Source organism: Balearica regulorum, chromosome 3 (assembly GCF_011004875.1).
Source record: "Balearica regulorum gibbericeps isolate bBalReg1 chromosome 3, bBalReg1.pri, whole genome shotgun sequence".
In the NCBI taxonomy this organism is placed as follows: Eukaryota; Metazoa; Chordata; class Aves; order Gruiformes; family Gruidae; genus Balearica; species Balearica regulorum.
Genome location: NC_046186.1, coordinates 34,413,927 through 34,441,015, shown reverse-complemented (window position 1 = coordinate 34,441,015; position 27,089 = coordinate 34,413,927). Strand labels below are relative to the sequence as shown.

Genomic DNA, 27,089 nt, shown 5'->3' with positions numbered 1-27,089 from the left:
GGAGCCTTCAGCGTGTAACTGGCACTCCTTTGCGGCACGCAACCTGCAGCTTTTATATCAGAGCAAAGCTCTGGAAGTGTTCAAGGCCAGGCTGGATGGGGCTTTGGGCAATGTGGTCTAGTGGAGGGTGTCCCTGCCCATGGCAGGGGGGTTGGAACTAGGTGATCTTTAAGGTCCCTTCCAACCCAAACCATTCTATGATTCTGTGATTCTATGAAAGCTCGAAGCACATTCACAGCCGCCACTTCATTGCGGCTGCCACGGAAGGGCAGGCGGCGCGGGGAAGGGAAAGTGTGATTCGCCTGATGAGATTTGTCCTAAATAAGAGGAACTTTTCCCAAAGCAATCGAGACAGGCCGCACAGCGACACCCGCAGTCCGGCCGTCTGGTCGTCCGCCAGTCCCAGTCAGTCAGTCAGCCCGCCCCGCCCAGGAGGGAGAGAGGGAGCGGCCGCCACCCCGCTGCAGATAGGCGGGGCGCCGCGGCTCTCTGCCCTCATCAAAGATGGCTGCTGAGGGCCGGCTGAGGCCGTTTCCGCTCGCTTCCGCCCGCCAGCGCCCGTCACATGACCGCCGGGGGCTGCAGCTGCCGCTGCAGCTGCCCGGCGCTGGCGGGGCAGAGCGGGACGGGCGGGCTGCGGCGCGGAGAGCTGCCTTCCCGTCCTGTCAGCGGTGGCGGCCGGCGGTCTGGCCCTGGGCGCGCTGCACGGTCCGGGTGGCAGCGAGATGGAGACCGAGGAGGGAGAGGACCGCACCCCGCTGCTGAAGGAGTCCCAGCCCGGCACGGGTGAGAGGAGCGGGAGGCGGCACCGGGGGCAGCTGCCCTGGCGAGCCGGGCTCAGCCGGGCTCCCGCCTCTCTGCGGACCTGCCGACCCAGGTCCGCGGAGCCCTGCGGCGCAGCCGGGGAGGCGGGCCGGATCGCGGCGCCTCCCCGGCAGCGCTGCGCCCCGAGTGCCGCGGCGTCGCGTTGCCATGGAGCCGCGGGGCCCGGGCCGAGGGCGTCCCTGCGGGGGCTGGGGGGCCGCTCCCTCGCTTGCCGTGGCCGTTGCTCGCTGGCGCGCGGCCCTCCTGTCAGGGTAACGGCCGCCCTGGGTCCCGCGGCGGCGGCGCCCGTCTCCGCGGCCTCGGGGGCTTCACCTCCCGCCGTTTGATCTCGAGGTCGCGGCGGTGTCAGAGGGTGTGAAGTTAAACGCGGCCCTGCGTCCTGGCAAGGATCGGGGGGTTGTCCTCAGCATTGATGGCGGGGAACGGGCGTGCAGCCCTGTTAATTCCCGTGTAGATACCTGCCCTTGGGTTGGTGTCTCTGCACTGAAGGCAAGTGGGTAATTCCAGCTTAAACGTCAGCCCAGCTATTAACGATTTCTGGGGTCCACAGAGGTTATGGCAGAATTTCATTTTAAGACAGATTCTGAGTAAGACTAATTGCTTGTTATGGAAGTATGGAGAGGAAGAAAGGTGGAAGAAGGCACAAAGATAATTATAGGAGAAGAGGATCGTTATGGGGTCAGGCCTTAACAACAGAGCAAATGCGTTTAAGGGGTTATCTCTGCTGTTTGGTTTCCCAGAACAGACAAGCTAGAAAGCATAAAGTAAGATTTTGAGTTTCTTCAGTATGCCATGCAAAAATACTCTAATCGACTTGGGAAGCATATTAACTGCAGCAGGAAGGGCTGCTAACAAAATTACTTAAAAGTGCCAGAAAGAGAGAAATTTTGAGTTCAAGTTGGTTGTTAAAGCAATACGTTCTTAAGTTTGCACAATGCATCATGCTCCACTTGAGGTGGTTCACCTCACCCACAAGGAAAAATACAGCAGAAGAGCAACTTCCTTTAACTGCCGTGCAACTTGCAGCACAGACCTATTTTTTTTAACTGCAGTTTAAGAATCTTGTTCAATTATACCTACAGTATTATAAAACATGCTTCTGAAATCAGAATTAACTATAGATGTAGGATCCAAGACTATCAATCAAGGTAAGAACTTGAACATCATGCTTAGCTGCCTTAAACTTTAGGTGAGGTGAATGTCTGTGCCATCTTGATTATGGCAGTCTCCTGAAGAGGTGGGTGGCTGAAATGCATCTGGAATCTTCTCAAATCTTCTCTTCTGTTAACCGGATCTAATATTCTCAGGTATTGCAAATGCACTTAATGGAAAGACAGGGCAGCAATAATTTAGCAGCCATTTGTTTCAGACTTGTAGATCTACATGTTTGTTAGATTTTTTTGTAATAAACTATTTACAGGTGAAAAAAATCTGACATTAGTGATCTTAAGTTCTTGCACATCTGCTTCTAGAGCTTGCTTTGCAGGCAAGGTATATACCAGTAAGAGGTGTCCAGAAGAAGAATAATGAATGTTCCAGTTAACCTGCATTTCCAAGGAAGGGTTACATCATCGGTGTGATATTAAGCCTTCTGTTAGTATTGTTTAACTCCAGCAAATACAGGCAGTGGAAAGGTTAAATAGCTTTACTTGTTATATTCATTGTTATAAATTATATGACTGTACATTTTCTACATAAGGCAAATTGCTTTTTAAATAACAATAAAGGACAATGAAGCTGCTTGACTAGTTTTTGTACTGTAAGCACTTCCTGCTCTTGCTGCCTGTTGTTTTTAAAGTAAGCAATAAAATCTTGGCTGCTCTTCTTCATGCCATTTAAAAATCAGATATAGCTTTTTCAAATGCTGCTGAGGCAAGACTTGCAATTACCACAGGTCTGGAAGACATTTTGCATTTTTGTACAGTAGCCTCACTTATTACCCTTTTACTAAAGGAACATAGCAAATACAGCCTCTCTATGTCATTTTAACAGCTTGTGCAGTCATAATGAACTTCACATAAAGTTGGTCAGGGTTAGAGACTTCAAAAATAGGAAAGTTCTGCTACTTTCATGAAAAATAGAGCCTTGCAGAAAGGCTCTGTTGGTGCCCCTGTTGAAAAAAGACAAGATTGCATAGGCTCATTCCTTGTTTCAGGGCAGTTACTGGGAAGGGGAGAGTCTTTAGACAGCTTGTCCACAGGACATACTTTCTGCTTCCTATTGTGTATCAGAGAATGTAGTCAAGAGGCATACTGCAGTAGCAGATCAGGCTCCAGTCCTGTTCATAGACATACTTGTTCTATTTATAATTTGAATTCTGAATAGTCCGAGAAAGATGAGATCACTGTAGACTGATGTAATATCTGCAGGTGCTGGTCCCCAGCCGTCCTGGAGTTTCAGATGTCCAGGTTATAAAATTTTCCGTTAGCACCATAGTTTCCTCACAAGGGGGAGGAAATCCACCCTCTAACTATTGGTAAATTCAGCAGATTCTTCAAGTAGTTTCTCAACATTTCTGCTCAGTAGGTTCAGGCATCCCCAGTTCATAAATAGTATCTGCAGAGCTGTAAAGTGGGTTTTGTACAGAAACGAAATTTATTGCCACTGGTGATGTGCTGGCCAAGTTACAGCTCAACTCTGAATCTCCTGGTACTAATGAACAATCTCTGCCAAATGCTGCTGTGTGTTACTGTAGAAGGGAATCAATAACTGTGTTACAGTACAAAGTCTGATATCTGGGTTTAAACAGCTGACAGTCAGCTTAATGCCACAACACAGATTTTATGTTGAATCTAAGACTCATTTTCCTTTGTCAACTTCATTGTTGTATAGTGACTGCAGAAGAGGGGCGTAGTGAGCAGCAGGGAAACCATTGTTGTTTCACAGTGCTACCACAGTGTCTGCCATTCCCCTTTCTGCTAGTTTTCTCTGGCAACTATTAGCAAATGCATATTCCTTTATAAACAAACTTAGAGAAGGAAAACTTTTGCTAGAAAACAGCATGGAGTTTCAATGACTGTTGTTTAACAATACTTTAAGAGTCTCTGTTTTTCTTAAAGTGTTTTCACGAATATAACAGGGTTCCCACTAATCTTGGGTTTTTTTTAGTGTGAAGTTCTACTTTGAATAAATATTACTGTATTTTGGAGAGGACTTTTGAAAACCATGTTTCTAAATCCATTTCTGCAGACCACACACCACACTTCCACTGCAGCCCCTACACTTGTGTGGGTAGCTACCAGTTGTGTAAACCAGAATTATATTTGTTTTGCACTTCAATAGAAAAGTGGGCGCTTTTTTTTTTCCCCACACTCAGCCGCTACTCCTGTTGAATATGCTGCTTATTACTAGAACAACTAGCTTGTTTTCTTGCCTATTTTTTCTTACCCATAAATTTCTGAGTTTATTAGTAAAAACTGCTTGTCAGCTGTTCTTATTTTGTTAGGGTCTATTCAAATAAAAATTTTTCATTTGCTCTCGTTTCAGTCCCTACATGCTGCTCAGCTCGCTACAATCTAGCACTACTGGCCTTTTTTGGGTTCTTCCTCCTGTACGCGTTACGTGTGAACCTAAGCGTTGCTCTGGTGGATATGGTAGAACCTAACACAAGCTTAGCAAAGAATATGACTTCCAATGTGTGTCCAGAGCATTCCTCCACCATAAATGTTCCTCGCAACACAACGGTGAGGTCTCAAACATATTGTCTTGTAACATGGCATGTAAAAGTGTTTTTAATAATCACAGAAATCTGTGATTGATGATTCATGCTTGGGTGGCAAAAGAACAGGCTGCTTTTTACTGGATGGTCTTTTCAGTGGTTTCTTTAAAGCTATTCTGAAAAATAATAGCCTTAAATGACTGGCTAATTTAGAAGTGCTGTGCTCAGTGTCAGGGTTTTTTATGTATATCCTTTCTGCGCTATTCCTTACAAATTGGCTAATCTGACCTCGTAGATCTGCTATGACTCACTGTTTTATATGCCAGTGATCAACTGTTGCTGTTACATCTGCGTCAGAGCTCACATCACTGTCCGTATTTGCCTGTTCTTTGTACAGTCTCATTGGCATGAAATTTTATTACAAATTAATATGTAATATTTTTCTCCTCACTTCTTTAATCCTTCCCACATCATGAGTCTTGTCTTTATATCCTTTATCTCTGACTTCCCTTCCAGTAATCTTTAAACTCACATTTCTTAACTTAATAGAACTGTTTGACGTGAGAAAATGCTTTAAAAACAAACAAAAAACCCCACTCCAAAACAGCCAACTCTGTGAATTTGGACTTACATAGATCTCATTTTATAATTGAAGTTTATTACCAAGTGCTCTTGCCGTCTTCTTGTCTTCATTTCGTTTACTTGTTTAGAGGTCATTTATTATTTATCACAAGCAAATTAAAACTGCAAACTTTATGGGAAGAAGATATTGCTTCTGTGAAAGGTATGCTGCTCATTTAGATGCTCATAAATTGGGCTTTTGGAAGTGTTCCCAAACTTCAAAATCACTTTACTGGGCAATAGTTTATGTCTTCTTGCTGATTTCCTTTATAGCTTCAGGCTCCTTATCTTGATCATCTTTGCTTTTATTACTTTGTCCACTAAACTCATCTTCCCTCTGCTGTGCTTATCCCGTTCTTCTACGTACGCTTGTGAGTCCTGTCCTTGGCTGCTCTCTTTCATAAATTTTCTGCAAGAAAAGCCATTTTCTAAAGCATGACAAAATGTCAACACTGTGATACAGAAGTGTCATTCACACTCATGCAGACTACATAGTCGGTACCTGTGCCATCTACTCCAAGTTGCTTAGAACTCAGAAAGGAGTAACTACCCAAGCACTTATATTTCACATTGTAATGATTTTCATACTTGGGCTAGATATATCTGGACAGACTGTAAACTACCTGAATTAGTTTTCAACACAACTTTGATTGCAGTATAGATGTGTGTAGAGGAAGGAGACCCTAGGGAGAAGGCCATCAGAGATGTGTAATTTTGGTGTAAAGGACAAAATGAGGGATCAAAGCTATACAAAATATGGTCAGAGAAACTGCTGGTTTGAACTTACTACACTTTGGTGGGTTTTTTTCTCATTTTAGGGGCAAAAGTATTCTTGGGACGCTGATACTCAGGGATGGATCCTTGGTTCTTTTTTCTATGGCTATATCATTACTCAGATTCCAGGAGGATATCTTGCAAGCAAAATTGGAGGGAAGCTGTTACTGGGGTTTGGCATCTTTGGTACCTCTGTATTCACCTTGCTTACTCCCTTAGCTGCAAATTTGGGAGTTGGCTACCTCATAGCTGTCAGAGCCTTGGAAGGACTGGGAGAGGTAATCCTTTTTCTTTATGTAACTTTAAAATGTATCTGAGTAATTTATTAATAAAATTGTAGTGATTATATCTAGTGGGTCTTGGTATGCTGGAGTAGTATATGTACTGTTTCATTTCGAGTAGCTTGGTTTTATATTTAATGGAATATTTAAAAAGTTTGCCCTGTATTTTAGCCTAACCATGTCGAATAAGAAAAAGGTTTTATTTGTAAGGACACTTGAGACAAAACTAGAATTATCCCTCCTCATTTGTCAGAAACCAGGAGCTCAGAACACTATTGTTTGTATTCTTGCAGCTTTTCAAGTATATTCAGAATCAAAAGCAGGAGAAATTAATTCTGCCTACTTACTTGGATGCCTTGCATGCTTTAAAAAAGCGGTTTCTGTCTAAACAAGAAACTAATAGATTGTAGTACTGCTTTTTAATGAAATATGCTTTGAAACATGCAAAGTTGAAGGGAGTTCTAAAATTGTTGGATTTCAACAGAATGAAATGTTGTTTTCTAGGGTGTTACCTTCCCAGCTATGCATTCAATGTGGTCTTCTTGGGCTCCTCCACTGGAACGCAGCAAGCTCCTTAGTATTTCATATGCAGGTGAGAAATTCCCACGCTGATAACAGGATTATACATTTTTACTGCAGTAACAGGGAGGATTGACTTAAATCAAAGGGATTTATATTATAAATTTTAATCAGCATTTAATCTGAAAACCATAACACTGAATTAAATCTTGCTTTACATTCATTATCTTCATTTATTCATGGCTCTTACAACCCTGAGAAAGGGTATTGATCTGCAACTAAGTATAAAATTCAGACTAACTTTGGTATTAAGTAGTGCAAAGAGTTACTGTGAAGCTGATTAATAGAAGATGCTGTAAATAAAGGAGATTTAGTTTTAGGAACAAAAAAGCTGGGACAGAATCACAGGATAGAGGTATTTGGTTGGGTTTTTGTGTGTGGGGTTTTTTTAAAGTGTTTTTGGAGGAACTCAAGGAAGAAATTGTCCAAGGTCCTAGTTATTGCTGCAAGAACTACTTGTTAGTCCAATACTCCCTGACTAGATTCTTTTAGATATTCTACATGTGGCAGGTATAATGTTTGATATCAAATTTACTTATTTGAAGATATTTGATGTGACACAGCATTTTTGATTTAGCAGAGTGATACAATATATACTGAACACACAGTACAAATATAAGTTAACACTTAGCAAAATATAGCAATTGCAATACACATTTGCATTACTGGTCTCTAACGTGCAAACTGTCACGATGCTGGGAACCCCCAGTTGCCAAGAAGGAATACATGGGTTGAGGGCAGCTCAAGTCTGTTGTTCTCTTAGAAATTCTGTTGTTAATTGTTTAGTTTTTATACTTTATTTTGGCCTAAGCCACGTATTCGCTCCCCTCATGCTGGTCGGGCTAACTCAGGGAGACAGTCATACTTTTAATGAACTCCGGGAGAAATATTTGCACCACTAGCTGATCCACTCATCTGTTGATATAGTCAGCTGATCCACTCAACTGGCATAGCTGTTTATCTAAAACAAAGGCAACCCTCTGGTCCCCTTTGTGCTGAGATAAAGTCAGCTTTCTTTGCAACAGCTGTGGTCAGTCACACCCTATGTTATTGCCTGAGCTTCATGGACTTGTTGCTCTTGCCCATCCCTTCATCTGTTTTAGGGGTTTATTGGTCAGTCACATTGCTTGGTGCAGTATTTGGGGGGCAGGTAAAATAATGTAGCTTTCTAAATTTACTAGTCAAAATTGATGTTATTTCTTTGAGGATGGCACATTTTTTCATTCACTTAATGAAGCAATGGTTTGTTCTACTCACTCTTCTCAGTATTCTGTTACAGCTTGCTTATTCAACCTGGGCTTCATCAAGAAGACAGGGCTATACCATGAAACTGCGGCTACAGTTTCTCTAGCAGCTAAGCCAGTCTAGCATCTCACTTGTGCCAGCAGGACTGAAGCCTTAATACTTTTTTCCCCACATTTCCTCACTTCCCTCCTAGCCAAGTGTCTCATTCAGTGCTATTATAAGCACTTATCAAACCCTTCCATGAGACATTTTAACCCACCTACTGCAGCAGAAAGCTTTTTCTCTTTTTTTGTATCTGTTTTCTGCTGTATTAGTGAATTAAATCTGCTTTAAAAGAAGTCTTCGTGTGAGAGCCAGCACACAGGTTAAGCAGAGAGCACAGAGTTGGGATTGAATTTAACAATTGGGAGCTTTTAAATTGTTATTTTGTATCTTGTGAAACTAGATGATAGTGCACTAATGAGAAGAGGCTGTGGCCTTGAACTGCCAATTGTCAGCAGTCATGGATGGGTAAGGCATCTTGTGTAAACTTAGCAGAGTGTTTCCTTTTTCCCACATTTTCATGGTTGCCAGTCATGTGGGCTGTGGTTTATTTAATCGTGATCATGTTGATTTTTCTGAGAGAACATATGATTGAGGTTATATGTAGTTGTTATTTTGTTTTATATGTTGCAAGAAGTGTGTAGTTTTGTTTTTCGTGGTTGAAGCTTTCTGCCTCAAATAAAAATTATTGTTTCCATGAAGATGGAATCTAGGCAGCCAGCATATCAACATAATGTAATGCTTTCTGTATTGAGATTAGGTTTGTAGAAGTGTTCGTATAACTAACATTGGGAGACAAGGTCTACTATTTATCACCAGTAGAGTTCTAAGTATGTAAATAATATGGATTGAGTTTCTGGTTTAGATTGGGGTGGACGGACCTGCCATCCTTTGTAAAATATATATTGAATTATAAGCTCAAGAATAGTTCTTTCCTTCCTTTGGCTTGTATCTGAACTGAAATCTGCTCATCTTTCCCTTCTTCCTACATGCTGTCGAATTCAGGGACCATGGGATTCGAACGTGCTGGTTATATGGATGCCTTCTGGCTCCTGTTTCTAGCGTTTCTGTTTCTGTGGAGCTAGTAAGAGTTATCAGAAATGCAAATTGATTATATCGAGTCAGAATATTTCCTTAATTGTACTGTGATTTTTTGTTTTGCAGCAATGCTAGTTTGACTAATTTGCATTGTTTTGGATACACTAAAGCCATCACTTTACTGGAGATGAATCTGCCAAGAATACCTGTCTTTTATTGCATTTTGCTTGTAATTTTGGATGCTTAGGGCTTTGTGACTCCATTTACTTGGAGCTGCCAAAGCAACTTATTGTGCCCATGTTCCTTTAAGGTGAAATGGCAACCCTCTAGTGGTGGTGACAAATCTTTTCTGCACAATTTATTACAGAAAAATAGAATAACTGTGAAATGCTGCTTAGTTTAAGAGGTCTTTAGGAGATGTAATTATTGGGTTTCCACTTTGTTTTGCTTTGTTCTGGTAGGTGCACAGCTGGGAACTGTTGTCTCTCTGCCACTATCTGGTTTAATTTGCTACTATATGAGCTGGGTTTACGTGTTTTACATATTTGGTAAGTGTGTTTTTTAAATTATTTAAAGTACAATCCATATTGTTTTTGAACAGCATGGTATATCATAAAACTTATTTTAAGTTTTAAAAACATGTTTGACATGTAGGGTTGCTATTTTATTCTTCCTGGGAAATTAGAGATATTTAAAGCTAAGTAGATTCCTGTGTGTGGCTCTGTAAGTCTTGCTGCCAATGAGCAAAGCTGTCTTTGAGTCAAACAAAAGCTGGTACAAGTCAAATGCTCTTAACTCTACCACCACTTGGAAACAACAGACTGAAATTTCTTACTTGAAGTGTGAAATTGAGTTAATAACTTTAATCCCCGGAACGAACTTCTACTCTGAATGAAAGAACACGTGAAAAGTTACTGCTGCTTTAAATGGAAACTGTGTGGAAAATCTCTCTAGAAGTCGCAGGAACCTTGAAGGAATGTCCAAAATGCAAGGCCATGAGTTATGTTTTAGAAGCTCAAACACAGAAAATATTTTCTAATAGCATGTCATAAATCTAACTGATGCTTTTTATAGGTCTATTTCCATGTTTGAGCAGTTTCATATTCTGCATGTGGAATGGAGAATCAGACTAAAAGCCAACGGTTACGCTTTCCTCCAATTTTTGTATGAATAAAAGGGTTCAAAACAAAACTGGACAAAATGAAATAAGTTACAATGTTACAGTTATATAAAAGTACAGTTGATTTGGATTGAATATTGAAAAGTTACCTTTTTCAAATGACTATTCTGGGGTTTGGCTTAAAAAAGAAAAGGAAGATTGGTACATCAGTTAAGCTGTATGTAGTGATATTCTGTTTATGTGCACAAAGTATTTTTTGTGATTTAACTTAATGTGAATTTTTATTTCCTCTGGGTGAGCCATATCTTTTGTGACTGTTCCATGTGACTGATAAAAATACATGTGTACGCAACTTTCTTGCTGTATGAGGCACTTCCAAGAGGAAGGAAAAAAAAAAAAGAAAAAACCCACAAAAAAACCTCTTTCCAGCTTGGTCCTTTTTATTGTCTATTACCTCTAAATGTGCATTGTTAAGCCACTTTGGGGAACTTTGTAAGTAGATAGAAAAATAATGTTCATTAAAATTATATTAGAGTATTTGTAAAAAACTTCTAAGTAAATCATCTGAGAGTGTTACTCTTTTGATAGAATTGCTTATGGTTTTATTTCTATCTTTTTACCCATCTTTTCCCAACAATAGGTGCACTTGGTGTGTTATGGTTCTTCTTCTGGATGTGGTTGGTTAGTGATACACCAGAAACTCACAGGAGCATTTCACATGCTGAAAGAGAATATATTCTCTCTTCTCTAAAAGATCAGGTACAGCACTTACTTAAGTAAGAATATAAACCATAAATATTGTCATTAGCATTGTGCTCTGTTGATGACTAGAAAAACATCCTTAGTCTGAGGTAGAGGCAGAATTTGTCAAACAAAAAATTAAAAGTACAGTTGTATAAATGAGAAATAAACGGTAATCAAACAAAGCATTTATAATAATGCCTTTTGTCACAGATGCTGTTGCGGTGCTTTTTAAATAAAAAGCTCAAGTCTATCACTTTTCTTTAAACTAGATCCAGACCTGTAAAATGTCTTTAAACTTTGCAATACAACATTGTACAACTTTTTTTTCAATGTGTCTTCTAGACTAAGAAAGAGATTACTGTTTGCAGAAAAAACTTTTTGGAAATGCTAATGACCCAGTTCCCAAAGTGTGCATAAGAGCTTATTCCTGTGACTGGGGATATGTATCTACAACCTGTGAAGCTGCCTGAGAGACCAAAGTTAATATCTAGGATTGAGTAGGAAAGATTCAGCAACATAAACATGTGAGGGGTGACTTTAATCATTTATAGTAAAAGCAGGAGGCAACAAACCTCAACAAGGGAAGGCATACTTTCTGAAAATGTGATTACAAAGCATAATAGTAATTACTTTGCAATAGTAAACAACAGAACAGTATCATACATTAGTATACCTTCAGTGAGAACTGAACACAGTAATGCATTCATTGCTGATGACTTGATTCTGTTGACTGAGACTCCTTTTGTGCCCTTCAGAATCAATGATCAGCATAGATTTTGGTAGGATCAAACCACTGTATTTAGGAAATGTTCATGTTGATGTCCTGATCGCTCTTTCTCTTCCCTTTTTCTCTGCCTCCTGCTCGCTAGCTTTCTACACAGAAATCTGTTCCCTGGAGACCTATACTGGAGTCCCTTCCACTCTGGGCTATTGTTGTGGCACACTTCTCTTATAATTGGACTTTCTATACACTTCTTACACTCTTGCCCACATACATGAAGGAGATCCTGCGGTTTGATGCACAGGAGGTGAGATAAAAATATAGTCACTTTCTTCTGAATTAAGGAAATAAGAGAGATCTTCCTTGCTGTTTAGAATGGAGGAACCTGTTTAAGAACCTTGGAATGTAAATGCATAGCTGGGAAATGGTAATATAAATCTCTACAATTAAGCAGATACATCAAAAATGTTACCTGCCTTGTAATTTCTACTTTTTTTCAGGATCTATTTGACATTTAGCTTCATGCTAGCTGTCGAGCTCATTTTTCCAGTTGAAGGTGCATGTTACCCTTTTTTAACTGCTCTGATTTAAAACAATAACTATAAAAATATTTTTCTCTGTTATATGGTTTGTATGATTGCTTCACATTTTATAGCTTGTTTTATGGCTTCTGAAATACTATCTACTTATTTGCTGACTCATAAAAGAGAACATTTCCAGTTAAAAAAGAAAGATAAAACTAAGGCCAAGTGGCATTTTTGAAAGTATTTTAAGAGGGGGGGAAGCTTCTGTCTGATTGGATCCCTTTCCAAATGGTCATTTTCTTTCCTTTCCTCAATGAGCAGCAGAGGTAAAATATCTTTTTTTAGTAAGGTAAATAGGGTGAAAGAAAACCATAGACTTAAGGTCCAGATATAGTGCTTTTCAAGGAAATTTTTAAAAATGAGATTATTAGGAAAAAAATATGGGGGCAGGGGGCTGGAACATTCTTATTTATAGCAATTTCTTGACTGTACTCGTCTGTCTTTAATGAGAAAGTTCAGTGATAGCATAGTTTACCTGGGGAAGCTGGTACAGCTCAGGTAAAAAGATGTTCAGAAATTTCAAGAAGTTTAGCATAGTCTTTTCCTGGTTTATCACATGAGACTGGTTTAGAGCGAACTCAGGATGCACACCATGCAAGAAAGAGGTGACGCCAGCAATCACGGGAGGAAAAGATGGGGAATCTCAGCATTAGAAGAAAAGGTTGCAGTAGGGTAAGCTGCAGAATGTCTGAAAAAAAAATAGATGAAGTTGCTGGTTAGGTTTCTTATTATGCCTCTTTAGGGAATACCTGCATAAATATCCATGAAAGTAATTTACTACCACAGCCCTCAATTGCATGTGTTTTGTAAAACCCCATTGCATTAAATGCTAGCAGGTTCTGCTCTGAAGTGGTTTCCTGTGTCTCTGGGTTATGTTTCTTTTATGAGTGACTTAGAGTACTTACTGTTGTGAACAATAAAAAAAAAAAAAGGAAAGGCTTGCATAATAGTGTTGGACTAACTTTGTTGCCACATATTTAGATGGAAATTGCATTACTTTTTAAAATAATATACAGTTGCTACTGTATAGTCCACCACTTTCCATTCTATAATAAAGGAATTGTTTAAAAATAATGCTGTGTCTTTGAGCAGTGCTTCAAAAGAAGTTGGGGTTTTTTTATTACTGAGACTATCTTCCATTTTTCAAAATTTTACTTACTGCTTTTGAAAGCTGAGCATTGAAACCCAAAAGGCAGCATGTTTGAGTGCTGATAGAGTGGGTTCAGGTGCGGATGTGTTTCTGGTCTCATTTCATAATAAATTTCGCTTCCTTTTTAACAAACATACATTTTATAATAGCGTGTAAATATTAAAGTATTTTTATCCAATAGCTATCCAAATACCTCTTCTTAACCACAGATTAGGTCAAATTATAGCTCTGTTATCAGTAAATATCCGTAATTGCATAGAAAGGCTGTAAACTTACGCAGCTTGGTAGTACCTTTTGTTTCCCCTCATCACAAAAACACGCAGAATCAGACAGAAGTTGCTAACCAGCTATTGTTTAAAGTAATGGGAGTTAACAGGTGACTTCAGTGTAAGTTATGTCAGGTCCTGAACAACGGTTTTGCTTTGGGATCACAGGGTGTCCAGCCTGGATCTGATGAAAGTCCTAGTTCTGTGTGTTGTCTCTGACTGCAGCCAGCATCGCATGTTTCAGCAGATAGATAACAGGATAACGTAATGTTGAAGAGTTATAGTGGTACAAAACCCTGAGATTCCATATAGATTTCAAAATTCTGAATAATATTTACAGCTTCCACTTTAGTAACTCACTCTATAGCCTGTCCTACCTGAAATTGGTGGTTTTGGAAACTTGCATGATCGGGTTGATGTCCACAAGTTATCTTCATGTCTAGTTTTCTTTTTCTTGAACCCAGCTGTTGATTTAAACCTTTGAGTTTTTGGTCTGGCTGCATTGGTAGTTATGGATTAAGTCATGCAATAGAGAGTTCACACGTTGATAACTTTAAAATGCTTTGCTTTTTCTATTGCTAGGTTTCTCTCTTATGGCAGTACCAAAAATAGTTATGTGGATGGATGGTTTTGACACCTCTGGTTCAGTCTCTGTTAATTCTCCACAATAAGTGATTTTTCAAAATATCAAATTGTGTCCTTTTGGTGTTTTAACTGTCTTTATCTCCTTAACAGAATGGGTTTTTGTCTGCCCTACCTTATTTTGGCTGCTGGTTATGTATAATTCTGTCTGGGCAAATTGCTGATTATTTACGGGAAAAACAGAACTTGTCCACTGTTTGTGTTCGCAAATGTTTTACCCTAATAGGTAGGTGCAAATATCATCTCTGTTTTGAACATGTCATAGTATCAATCTGGGAAAAATGAAGAGTTTGGGAGGGTAGTGTGACATCCTGCTGGGAGATTAGGCAGGATTGTGCATGGCTTGAGAGAAGCGGCTTTATTTGTACATTCATTTTTCAAGAGTAAATCCTGTCTTTTTATATAAAAAACTAGGCCCATTGGATAAGAGAACGATAAGAGATGACCTAAACAAAGCTTTTGGCAAAGATACATCATTCTTACAAGCAAACCGATCAAATAAATGGTCAGGTAGAATCACCATTAAAGTGGTGATAATTGCTTGACAGAATGATACCTTGTGAATGGCTTTCTCAAACTGAGATGGGATATTGTTCTGCATGAGCCTATTCCCTGCCCTGTGTTGTTCAGTTTTGTTGACTTAAGTAACTGAATAGGAGTACACTTGCAAAATTTACAGTTGCTACCAGGGTAGAAAGGCCAAATAGAATCCAAAATAGTATTGACTTAATTGGGAAGAGAAATGATCTAAAATCACCGAGAGATCAGCAAGATCAGGTTTTTAATGAATACAGGCAAAAGGCTGTATTTAGAAAGGAGAAGTTGAATGCTGATTAAAAGAGGGAACAGGGGAAAGAAGGGGGGGAGAAAAAAAAGATTAAGCACAGGATCCACACAAGTTGCATCCTGTTTGATGTGTGCCCATCCTTGCTGCCTTCTCAATTCTGCTGATTCAATTGCTTTCTTTAAAGCAGCTTTTATAATAAACTCTCAAGCATTTTTTATATTTTGAGCTTAAACCATTTTAAGCTTACTGCAGGGCCTCACACCCAAGTATGTACAACTGAGGGGGAAACATGCCATTGTGTTAATAAAAGCAGGACTCTTGATTGGCTTCAACAAAACCAGGTACTTGCAGCTGTTTTCAAAGATCATGATGGGGTCATGCAAATGGCCAACTCTGGTACTGGGAAATGGATACCAAAGTTAACTGCAGACAGGAAGCAGCATGCACTCCTAGCTCATGATAGCAGCAAAGTTGTTTCCAGTACCTGATGTGGCATCTCGAAAGCTAGCCTAGGCTCTCTAAATTGTACAGCAAGCTCCAGTATAGGTATACCAGACATTCAGATCTTGTAAGTGTGAAATAAAACTCATTCTAGAAGGTGTCTGCAGGAGAAATACACATATATGTGTGTGTAGATATACATATATATGTATGTATTTGTATGAACCCTTCCAGCTCTACTTTATTATGATCTGCAGAAGTCAGTGTTTGCTCCTGAAACTTGGAGACGTAAATGGGGATAACTTCTTTGCAGTGCACTGTTCACCTACCAGTGTCAGTGTGAATTCTATTATTTTTATAACAATAAATAAAATTAATTTCTGAAGTCACTTTCAGTATATGTTGATTTTTGTTAATTTTTTATCTAGCTGAAGTTTGTTCTTTGCAGCTAGAGTGGGATTTTTCTGGTCTGGCTACCGTTTCTTGAGGCAGCAACAGGTTTGTAACGCATTTGCTCTTCCTTGCAGGCCCGCTGTAATGCATGTAGTGCAGTACTAGATTCTGTACACTAGGTGGTGGTGGAAGTTGTGTAGAAAATGTATACAGAGCTTAGAGCTTCTTAACGTCTCCCATATTCAAAGTCCATTGATTCTAAGATTTGTGTCTTAAAGGAATGATTGGACCTGCGGTGTTCTTAGTAGCAGCTGGATTCATAGGCTGCAACTATGCACTGGCTGTTGCATTCGTGACCATATCAACAACACTAGGAGGATTTTGTACATCTGGCTACAGCATCAACCATCTGGACATAGCACCTTCGTAAGTATTGGCTGAGGCTGTTGTTAGTGCATGTGATACATTTATGACCACTTGGGGGTTTTTTTATATTCCTGGGGTGTCTGGGAAATCAAGCTATGGACGATGTGCTATACAGACCTGGAATGTAAACATTGACAGTGACTCAGGTTTACAGTTTTAAGCACTGTATTTGCAAAAAGTGCAAGTTTGGCAGAGGATATGACATGAAAAACAGTTTAGAATTATTCCATTTTTGATCCTGCAGTAATAAATGGTGTAATTCCTGTAACTATATTTACTAGATTTCTGTCGTATTTGATTCATGATCTTAATAAGACAGTGGTTTTGGAACAGCACAATACAATTAAGTGTTTTACTCTTAAACTTTTCCATCAGAGCTATCAACGTTTAGCATGAACATTACCATATTTAAGCACTGTTATACAGGCTAATTATTTGTATTTGAAAAACATTGTGTACACTGGTATCAAAATCTTGTTATGAGTAGGGTGACCTGTTATCAGTAGGTGATGAGTCAGATATGTACAATTGCTCTTAAATGACTAACTATTAAGAATGGAAAGTTAGACGTTCCAGACCAGGCTGCAATTTTTCCAATGTGTTACAAATTCAGAATGTGACAGATCTGTCTGTTTCCAGAACAATATGGATGTACATGTATTCTTTCGATAGTTCACATAAGCATTCTTTGCACTGGTAAAAGTCAAGTACTTTGTTTTGTCATTCATTTACAGTAGCACTTAGATATGAGCAAGGTCAAATGACTTTATGACCAAAGAAGAGAGTGTTTCTGTACTAATGTGTAAAATGAAGAGTTAAGTGTAAGTGAAGAGTGGAAAAACATTTGTAGAAACGTTACCTAGAAAAAAATTCTTAAGGTCTGGGAGACCTCGGGTCCAAATTGAAGATGGTATCCAGGCTTTGGCAATTGGAAGGATGGTGGTCATTTCCACAATAATGGACAAGTTTTGAATTAACAGATGGATATGAAATAGTGGGAGCTCAATTAATCTTGGCAGGTAAGATTAGGTAGCAAGCAAGAGGGAAGGGGTCAGTGGCCAGCTATAAACAGTGTGTACTATGAATTGAATATGAAAGTAAGAAGAATAGCTTCTGTGATGCACTTTGTTTTAAATCAAGTAGAATTACTGATTTAGAAGATGTAGTTAAAGTAGTGCATCTGGGGTATTATGGGGCCATGATACAACTTCCATTTCAAGCTTAGCTTTGCAGAACTACAACAGTTTCCTAAAAATTTAAAACGTAGGCTAGGAGTTGGAGTTATTTATTTTAGTCTCTGTGTTTAAAAATACAAAACATAAGCATTAATGTAAGAAGACATTACTACTGTAAGTAACTTAATGGCAGAACTTAAATATCTGTGCAGTTTTGTTTTGCCTCCTCTTCTGTGTGCATCACAAATTAGTCTTTGTGTCATTGTTGTAATATTCCCCTGCACAGGACCTTTTCTTCACTCAGTGCACAGGATAGATTCTGCAGGATGTATCCTGCTCTAGAAATGACTGAGTGTTTTATAGAAAGGGAGACTGGCATTCATTCCTAAACCCTCTACCTTATAGCTGTAGTAGCTGAAGAGCACATAATGGCTGAGGCAGGACATTACAGGAGAAGATAAAGGTCATGTTTAAGGTAGCTGAACATTGCTCTTGAGAATTCAGTCCTTTCAGTGCTCTGTCACAGAATTTGCATGTGGGAAAGTCAGTTGGATCGCTCTAGTGTGATCATTTGTGAGGACCATGTTCAAACTCTCTGGCTTTAGGAATCTGGACTCTTAAAAATTCTTTAGTTCTGAAGAGTGATAGGAACTTCTTGAGGCTGGTTCAGACTACCATAATACATAAAGGGAGTCTGCAGCAGCTGGAGTCCAAACTTAAACATCTCAGCTGAGAAGCTAATGTTGGATCTAGTGAGATTAATTGATTAATCTAGCTGATTTATTGCTTGTTTTCAATGTGTCTTCAAACTATTAAGTTCTGATTTGCAAAATGGTATTACTCGGAGCATGGACAGAAGTCAGTGGAGTTGTGCTTTGAGTATATGAACAATATTGTTAAACCCTCTTAAAATGAGATTCTGAAGATCTCAAATCAAGCATCCAGTCGCACATACGTTCTTGGCCTATGTTTTCATTTCCTATCTATAGGATGGGTTTCATATTGACATATCTGTCTCTCAAGAGTGTTGTGAAAATAAACAAGTATTGTGTAGAGTTCTACTGGAAAGTGTTGGGGATTATTAAAATTCTACTTGCAACAGCTGAATGGTATGCAGAAAGTAAGGCTTGGGTCCATGTATTGAGCAAGTGAAGTGAAACAAAATATTAAACAGTGCTCATTAAGTGGTACAATTCATCCTGTCCATGGAGTGCAACACAGCTGTCACAGGAAAAAGGAAAACATGTAACTGCAGTGTATTGCCTCTGAGAGACAGATGCACGAGGAACTTCTGTATGCAGGTGATGGCTGAGGTTTCCAGAATTAGAATGTTGTGTGTGTTTTCTAATTTGAAAGATATTTCACTTTTGCATTTCTAACGTGTTTATTTCAAGGATGAATTTGTATATGACAGTATACAGAGTATTTTAGATGTTGAAAAGAGCTACAAGAAAAAAATCACGCAGCATGATGCTGATACATGTCAGCAGGCATAATTAGATTCATCACATGAACTGCTGCTGATCTCTCTGACCAAATCCCACTCTATTCTTCCTACCCTCGATACAGTCCTGCTTTTATTCCCTTTGCATTTAAACTATGGGGTTCTTCTAGCCCCTTTTTTTCCTCTCAGATAGGCTGAAGGGAGCATACTGATTATGAGTGCAGGAGAGGCAGGTGTCTTGCTGATAGTTCAGGAACTTTGGCCCAGCATTGCCTCTAGAGACAAATGGCTGCATATGTGGGAAAACTTTCCTGGATGGGAACATGGTCAGGGTGGATGCTGTTTTATTGAAATCAGTGATTCTCTATTCGGCACATGCATGCTTTAATTCAGGGTAAATCTGTCCAAATGGAGACAGAGAAGGAAAAGGGCATGTCCTTGTAACAAAGGTCATAGAAAAAAAACTTCTTCAAATACAGAAATACAAAAACATCTAAGACCAGAGGAAAAAGAAGCTTTCCCCCCTCACCACTTAGCTTTTTGCAACTGTCTGAATTTTGTTGGATAAAATGGCCAAGGCAGACATTCACAATTTCAAGGAAATGCTTGACATAATTGTAGAAATCTGAAAATGAGGTCTGCATAAAATTGTGAAGGAAACCTCTGTTAAGAGTTTACCCAGAGTTCATTTTTTTAATTTACTGCAAGATAATAGAATAACCAGAGGTGATTCAAAGCAGTTTCAAAATGCACTGAAATGCCTATTTTAATTGGTTAAAAGTATGCTGACTAGAATAGCAAAGGGTCTCTTGTTGCTACTAAAACTTGCATTATACCAAAGAAATAATGATTATATTCACAGGAAAAAGTGAATGAAAATACTGATACTGAAGGAAAAACAATATTTGCTATGTGTTTTTGGTTTTTAACTTGTATTTACTATGCCATCAGTGTATTGAACTGAGGGGGTTGGGGACAGGAGGGAGACAAGATTGTTCTTGTGGGGAAAATATATTCTATTCTAGCTCTTTAAATCTACATCAATATGTTGCCATGATTTCAATTTTTAGTATTTCTGCTACCATGAGCCCTCATAATATTCCTGTTCTGTTATACACTAAACACTTCACATATCTGTGTTTTTCACTCTTGATTTTATTACTTAACCGCTCTGCAAGTCGATTTGTATTTGGTTATCCCCACTAAGCCATAAGAACCTGACCAACAGCTTACTATTAGTCTTGCTCTACAGACATGTTGCTTTTTGCTTTCCCATTTCACATAGGAGTCTCCGCTGTGCTGAGGGAGTGGCATAGCAGTTATCTGCATCAAACAGCGAGCGTTATCGAGAATGCAACCTATGTCAGAAACACTGGGCATAGCCAGCAATTGATTGCCAAAGATCTTCGGCAACCAGGGAAACTATTAAACTATGTTTAGTTTTGAAAGCGTGTGTTAGCTGTATTGTAGTGCTTAAACATGTTGAAGACAAAATGTATTTGGTTCTAGTTAAAGGCTTTAAATGGGTTTTGCTATGTGTGCTTATCTGCCTAAGGGAAACTTTTACACTTTCACATTCAGCTTCTTAAAGGCCTATTAATTCTTAAACGCTTTCTGAGATAAGACGACTACATGCTGCATTTACAAGAAATAAGGATCATTTTAATTAAGGCATTGGACCTCAGTCTAAAATACATTGCCATGCTTTAAACTGATAAGTAGTGTTGACTTTCAAGAAAAAATCAACTAGTAGGCTAGATAATTGATTCTCTTTTTCAGGAAAAAACACATGTTTCTCTAATATGACTGAACTGGATACACACATCACAACTTTTTGTAACAATGCTGTATGGTTGTATTCTCTGTTTTGGTAAATACAGTGTCAAAGCAATGAATCTCTCTTTAGAGATGAAATTATATTTCTGTTATGTTAAAATCAATGAGGACATAATTTCACTCTGCAAAACAGCCTAAAATGATCACTGGGAGATAACTCCTTTCTCCTGTGGTAAACAGCAACTATTAGTATTTTGTATGATTCTTCAGCCAGCAAATCCACCTTGAAAATCTGAACCTCAGGGATCTGTGCTCTGATGGTTGGAAGGTCGAGCTCAGGTGTAGAATGCCTGGCTCTTATTTCTCTTCAGTCTCTCTCACAAGTCTGCACTTGTAGTACAGTTTCAAACATGATCTTTTGGTATTGCAGCACTCCTGTGAGAGAGATCTTTAATTGCCTAGAGATGAGGTGCTGAGACTCAGGCATTAAGCAAGTTGCCAGCTTTTTCCAGCAAGTTTTTTATGGCTGCTGGTGCATATGCATGCACATGTGTGTGATAGAGCAACACGTTCATGGAACAGGAAGCCTCAGAATGGAGCTGCAGGAACGGCAACCAGCAAAACTGGTTAAGTCAGACCCATTTCCTGTTGGCCTTGACCCACAGAAAGCTGAAGGGAAGGACTGCCACAGTGCTCTGAACTCAGGTCTTTGGAACATATACTCTGTAGTGTAAGTGGGGATATCCATCTGTACCAGTGATTATTGCCTTCTTGGCAGATACTTTTTAGCAATGATACCTGAACCAACTCTTACTGTTGCCAAGACAGCACTCTGTCATACTCCTTGTTGTCTTTCTGCTTTGAGGCATGCAATGTTTCTTTCCTAACTTCTCCAGTGGATCCATTCCAGACAGTTTGGTTGTGGCTTAGCAAAGGACATGTGGGTTTGGATTATGGATCCTGAGCAAAGCCGTGAGTAATTTAAGTTAAATTCCATTACTAGCTGCTGGAAAAGAGACATGTATTCGAAGCTGTCAATGAGTTATTACTAGAATAAAGGCAAGCCATTCCCACTGGAATATTTGTGTTTTAATTTGTGTGATAAAGATGAGGCCCATGTGATCAGGTTAGGCAAAATTGTTTCCATGACTGATAAGCAGGATAAGTTAATAAACAGCGTTAATAATTTCTCTTGCAGGTATGCTGGAATTCTCCTTGGGATCACAAATTCTTTTGCTACTATCCCAGGAATGGTGGGGCCGGTTATTGCCAAGAACCTCACTCATAATGTAAGTCTGCTTACTACTTTTTCAATTGTTACGTTTTTATCTCCACTGAATGGAAATTCTGTCTTCTCAAGTCTGCAGTCATTGAATGAAATCTGGGTTATACATGTAAGTCATACTGTTCCGGTGCTGCGAATGACTTAATAAAGGTAAAATTGAAGACCTGTGTAGGACCTCAAAATTTTAGTGACTCACCCCTTATATTCTCTTGCAATAAATAGAATATGTTTTTATCACAGTAAAACTCTGTTAAAATGTCAACTAGATGAGACAGCTGTGGTATTATTTTAGCAAATTAAGACAAGCTCTTGTTTTTTTAAAATCAGTCTCTCATGTGAGGTGTTGAGTTGTAAGGTCAGCATTTGTCAGATGAGTGAGAAACTAGATTCAAATGTGTTGCTTTTATAATTCATCCCTTTGTACATACATTATGGGATTAGGACATTCTAAGATGTGTTAGTTTCACAAGAAAGCTAACTTTAACTGTGTTAGATTTGACTTCCAAGAATGCAGAAAAAGAGAGTAAGAAGTTGTTTGATTTTTTTTTTTTAATCAACTATATGAATTATTCTAAAATGTTTTAAGAAAGGAAGATGGAAGAAGTAAGTTTATTGATACAGTTGAATTTTTGGAGTTAGTGATCACTCCATGATTTCCTTAAAAAATAATACGAAAATATTCATTAATGCGTGAATCCAAACAAATTAGTTCTTCCAGACATCTTTTTTTTTGATTGGTTTGAGGTTTTCTCCCCTGTACTAATGCACTGTTCTGATTTTATTCTGCTTTTGTAGTAAGATTGTTTACAGGTTTGTACAGTAGTCAGCTGGAAATTAAAAAAAAAATTTAAAAAGGAAATTAAAAACCCGTAAGACTTCTACAGATATGACTTCTTTATTTAAAAAGAAAAGAAGAAAAAAAAAACCCAAAATGCAAACAAACCACAGTTCTTTGCTACCCATGTCTTAAGGCCTTTCTTAAATACCAGAATTTAGAGGATTCCTCTTGAAATCTGAGTAAAGATAGCTACCTTGTTTGGGCTAAAAAGCTTACAATTCTGGAATATTCACATAGTAGTCATTAAGAATAGCTTAGTGCGTAGTGCAGAGCACTTCAGCTCTTGAATTACCTGACCTGAAAGCAAGGTAGTGTTTCCTCTTACAGTAACATTCTCTGTGAGTTGGTGTAGCCTTCGTGCAAGTGTGAATTTTGATGTGAAGGTTCTGCATCTCAGATGATAAACTTGTTCAGATAGTCGAAGGCAATTCTGATAGCACTATCTGTGTAAACTGTATTATTAAAATGAAGTTGACTATACTGATGATTTGATCTTTTATGTTTATAATGCTTTTATGTTGCTATGAAATCATGCTGAATAGTATAAACATTTAAATAGGCAAGGCCTGGTTTTAAAATTACTTCTTCTCGAACGTGGAGCTGCAAATTGACTGCGTCCTTTTTTTTTCTTTCCCGCTTTTGACAGAATACTGTGGGAGAATGGCAGACTGTTTTCTATATTGCTGCTTCTATTAATCTATTTGGAGCAATTTTCTTTGCATTATTTGCAAGTGGAGAAGTTCAGGACTGGGCAGTCAGTGGATACCACTTGCATAGAAACTGAAGGAGATGTTGAAATACCAAAGCTGTGCTGAATCCCAATGTGCTAGAATTACGTGACCGGAAAAGTGCCTTCCCTACTGATGCCTAGGAGTCTTCAAAGCTTTTCAGTTAAACTATTTTATCTGTATATCTTTTGTACTGAAAATCATTTGACAGCATAAGTGTGCTATTTCCTAACAAGAAACTACTTGGATTAAATATAACAGTTTCATGCTAGGACTTGATATCAGATATATGATCAGAGACAACATTTTAAATCAGTGTGCTAGGCTCCAATTCTTTCCAGTTTTTTATTAATATTTTCTGAATTAGTATGTAGGCAGATGTTTGTTGATACTGAAATGAGAGGAAAAAGCAAAGTGATAATGTAGGACTGTAAGGAGGAATGGCATGCAAAGAATCATACCCGAAAAAGTGTTTTGATTTCCATTATGAGATTGATAGGTTTTTTGCTGTTTAAAAATCTAGAAGAGCTCTAGTTTTCTATGATCTTTTATAATGCTTTTATTTTGTCAGAGTTTTAATTGATGCCTAAGAAATGCACACATGATTTTATTCTATTTTACGCACAAGTTTTCAATATATAAACATTCCCTGTTTCATGAATACAGCTTCACAATTGATACAGAGCAATGAGGAAGTAAAATATACCGTTGTGACTGACAGAATAAGCCACGTGTTACTGTTCTCTGTGCTGCACATTTTTTAAATAGGCGTTAATTTTATTCATCTGTGCAAAGAAGCAGCAAGTGCGACTCTGTGGTTTAAATCTAGGCAGTGTGCAAGAGTGAACTAGAAATAGAATATCTGCATCCTTACCTTGAAATAACTTTCAGTTTGGCAGTTCATTTTTTGTCCCTTTAAATGAATGCAGTGGAATTCTTTCCTCTTGCATGTAGACATCTTAGTTTGACTGTGTAAATGCTATAAAATAAGGCCGGTATAGAGAATGATGAGGAAAATCAATTCTCTTCTCTAACAGCTTTGTTTGTTAGCCAGATAAAAGTAGAGTAAAAAAAGAACTAGTGCAATAATCTATACTGTTAGTCTCCTATCAACATAGAATTTGATATTTGAGCATCCTTTGCACGACATGCAATTAAATGCCACGCAGTAGAATTAAATGAAGTCTATGAAAACAGTGGCCTTGTTAGGAACAGATGACGGAACAATCTTGTAGTCACAAAGCAAGGGAAAATTCCTGTGCCAAAGATTCCTGGATTGGATCAATTAGGTAAAAAAGAAAAATCACTGAGCTCTGGGTTTTTCATTTACCACCAATCCAAAAGAAAAGCCCAGTACTAAAGCTGCTCCAGTGGAGCCTACCTTCCTTCATTTCTAGGAAATGACATCTGCCTCTTCTTTTTAGCTTTAAGAGCCGTTTTGTTTTGACCTTCCTTGAAGTGTCATGTTTCTGATGGTGGAACTGTGTTTAAATCTTGTGTTTGTATCTGCAGCATTTCCACAATAAACAGTGTGAAGTTCAGATTAAATTAGTAGTTGTTCAGTGGGAGTATGTTAAAGCTATATTGTGTCTTCAGTGTTTCCACAATAAATGGCATGAGTATTTACATGTGCATCTGTTGTTGAAAATGACTATTAGAACACCATTCTCAAAGTATGCTGAACAAGACTGGTGACTGGATTAAGGGATGGTTAATATTTTCCTGGAAAATTACCTGCTTCAGAAGTTTCTTGTCTGGCTTTACAGGTGAGTTCTATCTTTCACCTGACACTGGATTAAAAGGAATAATTTCACTTTGTGTTCACAGAAATTTGTGTTCTTTCAGTAGCCTTGGTTAAAAAGGAGGGGAAAAAAATTCAAAACAAAATTTCTGGATATAGATTAAATTAATTTATGCCTTTCCTTTTCTAGAGATCACGAGCAGGGCAATATATGGACAGGGTTGCTATTTCACCTGTTCTGAAGTTGGAAACTTCAGCTTCCCATGCTTTTAGTCTTTTTCCTTGAGAACAGTTCAACTGAATATCAAAATTAAAAAATAGATATTTAAGGGAGTAGATCCAGTAGAAACGAATGTAGACTTTCTCTGTATTACTGAAATGAGCCTGAACTGGATTCAGTTAAAAATTAATCAATTTTAGGCGTATCGGCAACTGAGCAGTCTAGATACTTTGGACCAGCATACTAGATTTTGTTTTCTCCTCATCTAATGCACCATTAATACTCATTTTGTATACTGTATAACTTTTAAGTGAGTTTGGAAAGTGGGACTGAAAAAAAATACTATAAATCTTTATATTATTTCTAGACAACAGACTACAATTAACTCAGTAGTACATATCTATTTCCAATTTTATTTTTATAAGTATCAAAACATAGGATGGGATTCTTGCTCTCAATCAGTGATGCTCTTAACACTTAAGTGTTTGGGGGGTTTTCGTGTTTAAGTTTAGCTTTTCTGCATCGTGCTCACAAAAAGGAAAATCTGTAGGAAAAAGCTGTCAAAATATTTTCTGCTGATCATGGTACTGTTTCAATTGCATTGCTATGTTCCTGTTTGCACAGTTCTCTCTGTCAGTTTCATCTGATCAAAAACATTTCTCATATTCTGTATTTTCAGAAGTAACAAGTGTTTTGAGTACCTCCTGTTTCAGTTCACCTGTGTGACACAGGATCTTGACAAAAATTGGGCAGGTTTTTTTGTAGTGACTGTTTTCCTGAAAACAATGTTTGTGATTGTTTGGGGGTTTTTTTTCCTGCCTTTCCTTAACAGGTATACCAGAGTAAGTAGTTGTGCTGTCCATTCCATCAAGAACCCTCCAAGTAGGATGACCACCTAGAATGAGGGAAGTTGGTTCAAAACCAGGTTTTGCCTATTTCAGAGCAGGATTTGAATCACTGCTTTGGGAGCATGTCTTAGTGTCGGCAGGTATTTTTAAGTGCATTCTCCTCAATGTTTTCTTCTGACACAGTTCTGCTTAAATATTTTTTGGAACATTTACTGCAAAGTTCTAACAACATTAGTAACGTATGTGACATGAGTATTGAACCAGGATCTGAAACATGGTCTTTTACAGCCTGGAAAAGTGCCTTCGTCATGCTTTTCAGAAGAGGAAAGGCCACAAAATAATGGGTGTGTTTTCCAATTCACTATATTTCTTTGTTCCAAGGGTACCAACTGTCAGTCACGCACCTTAAAGAAGTCTGAAGTATTTGACACCCAAAAATATGAGTTAACTTATGGACACTTTTTTAATACTAAACTAGTGAAGGTTTATATAACTCTTCATAATGTATAGGCACCCATACACGGTGCTTCCTCATCCACATGTTCCTCTGTAACTGGTGACAACTGTATTTGCTATCTGGAAGGGTCATCTTGGTTCATTTCCCAGAAATTGAATTTTTCCTGTGATGTATTTTTTTCCTGGCTTCTCCTCTCAATCATTTATTTGCTTATTTGCCAATTTCCCCTCTTCTGCTTTC

The 27,089-nt window shown here is 38.5% G+C and overlaps 1 protein-coding gene across 1 annotated transcript; it reads left to right on the top strand.

Annotated features, from left to right (window-relative positions):
• Positions 1-493: 493 nt before the first annotated feature.
• Positions 494-25,209, top strand: SLC17A5 (solute carrier family 17 member 5). Its single transcript, XM_075747510.1, has 11 exons — positions 494-786; positions 4,312-4,508; positions 5,923-6,156; positions 6,664-6,751; positions 9,525-9,611; positions 10,824-10,942; positions 11,797-11,955; positions 14,384-14,516; positions 16,190-16,337; positions 21,931-22,021; positions 23,502-25,209. The coding sequence occupies exons 1-11, from the start codon at positions 726-728 to the stop codon at positions 23,637-23,639; spliced, it is 1,455 nt and encodes a 484-aa protein (XP_075603625.1). The 5' UTR covers positions 494-725; the 3' UTR covers positions 23,640-25,209.
• Positions 25,210-27,089: the final 1,880 nt, after the last annotated feature.

Coding starts and splice junctions, on each gene's coding strand:
- SLC17A5 (XM_075747510.1), top strand. CDS start 726: ATGGAGACCGAGGAGGGAGAGGACCGCACCCCGCTGCTGAAGGAGTCC. Junction 10,943..11,796: donor TCTCTTCTCTAAAAGATCAG/GTACAGCACTTA, acceptor CCTGCTCGCTAG/CTTTCTACACAGAAATCTGT. Junction 22,022..23,501: donor CCAAGAACCTCACTCATAAT/GTAAGTCTGCTT, acceptor CGCTTTTGACAG/AATACTGTGGGAGAATGGCA.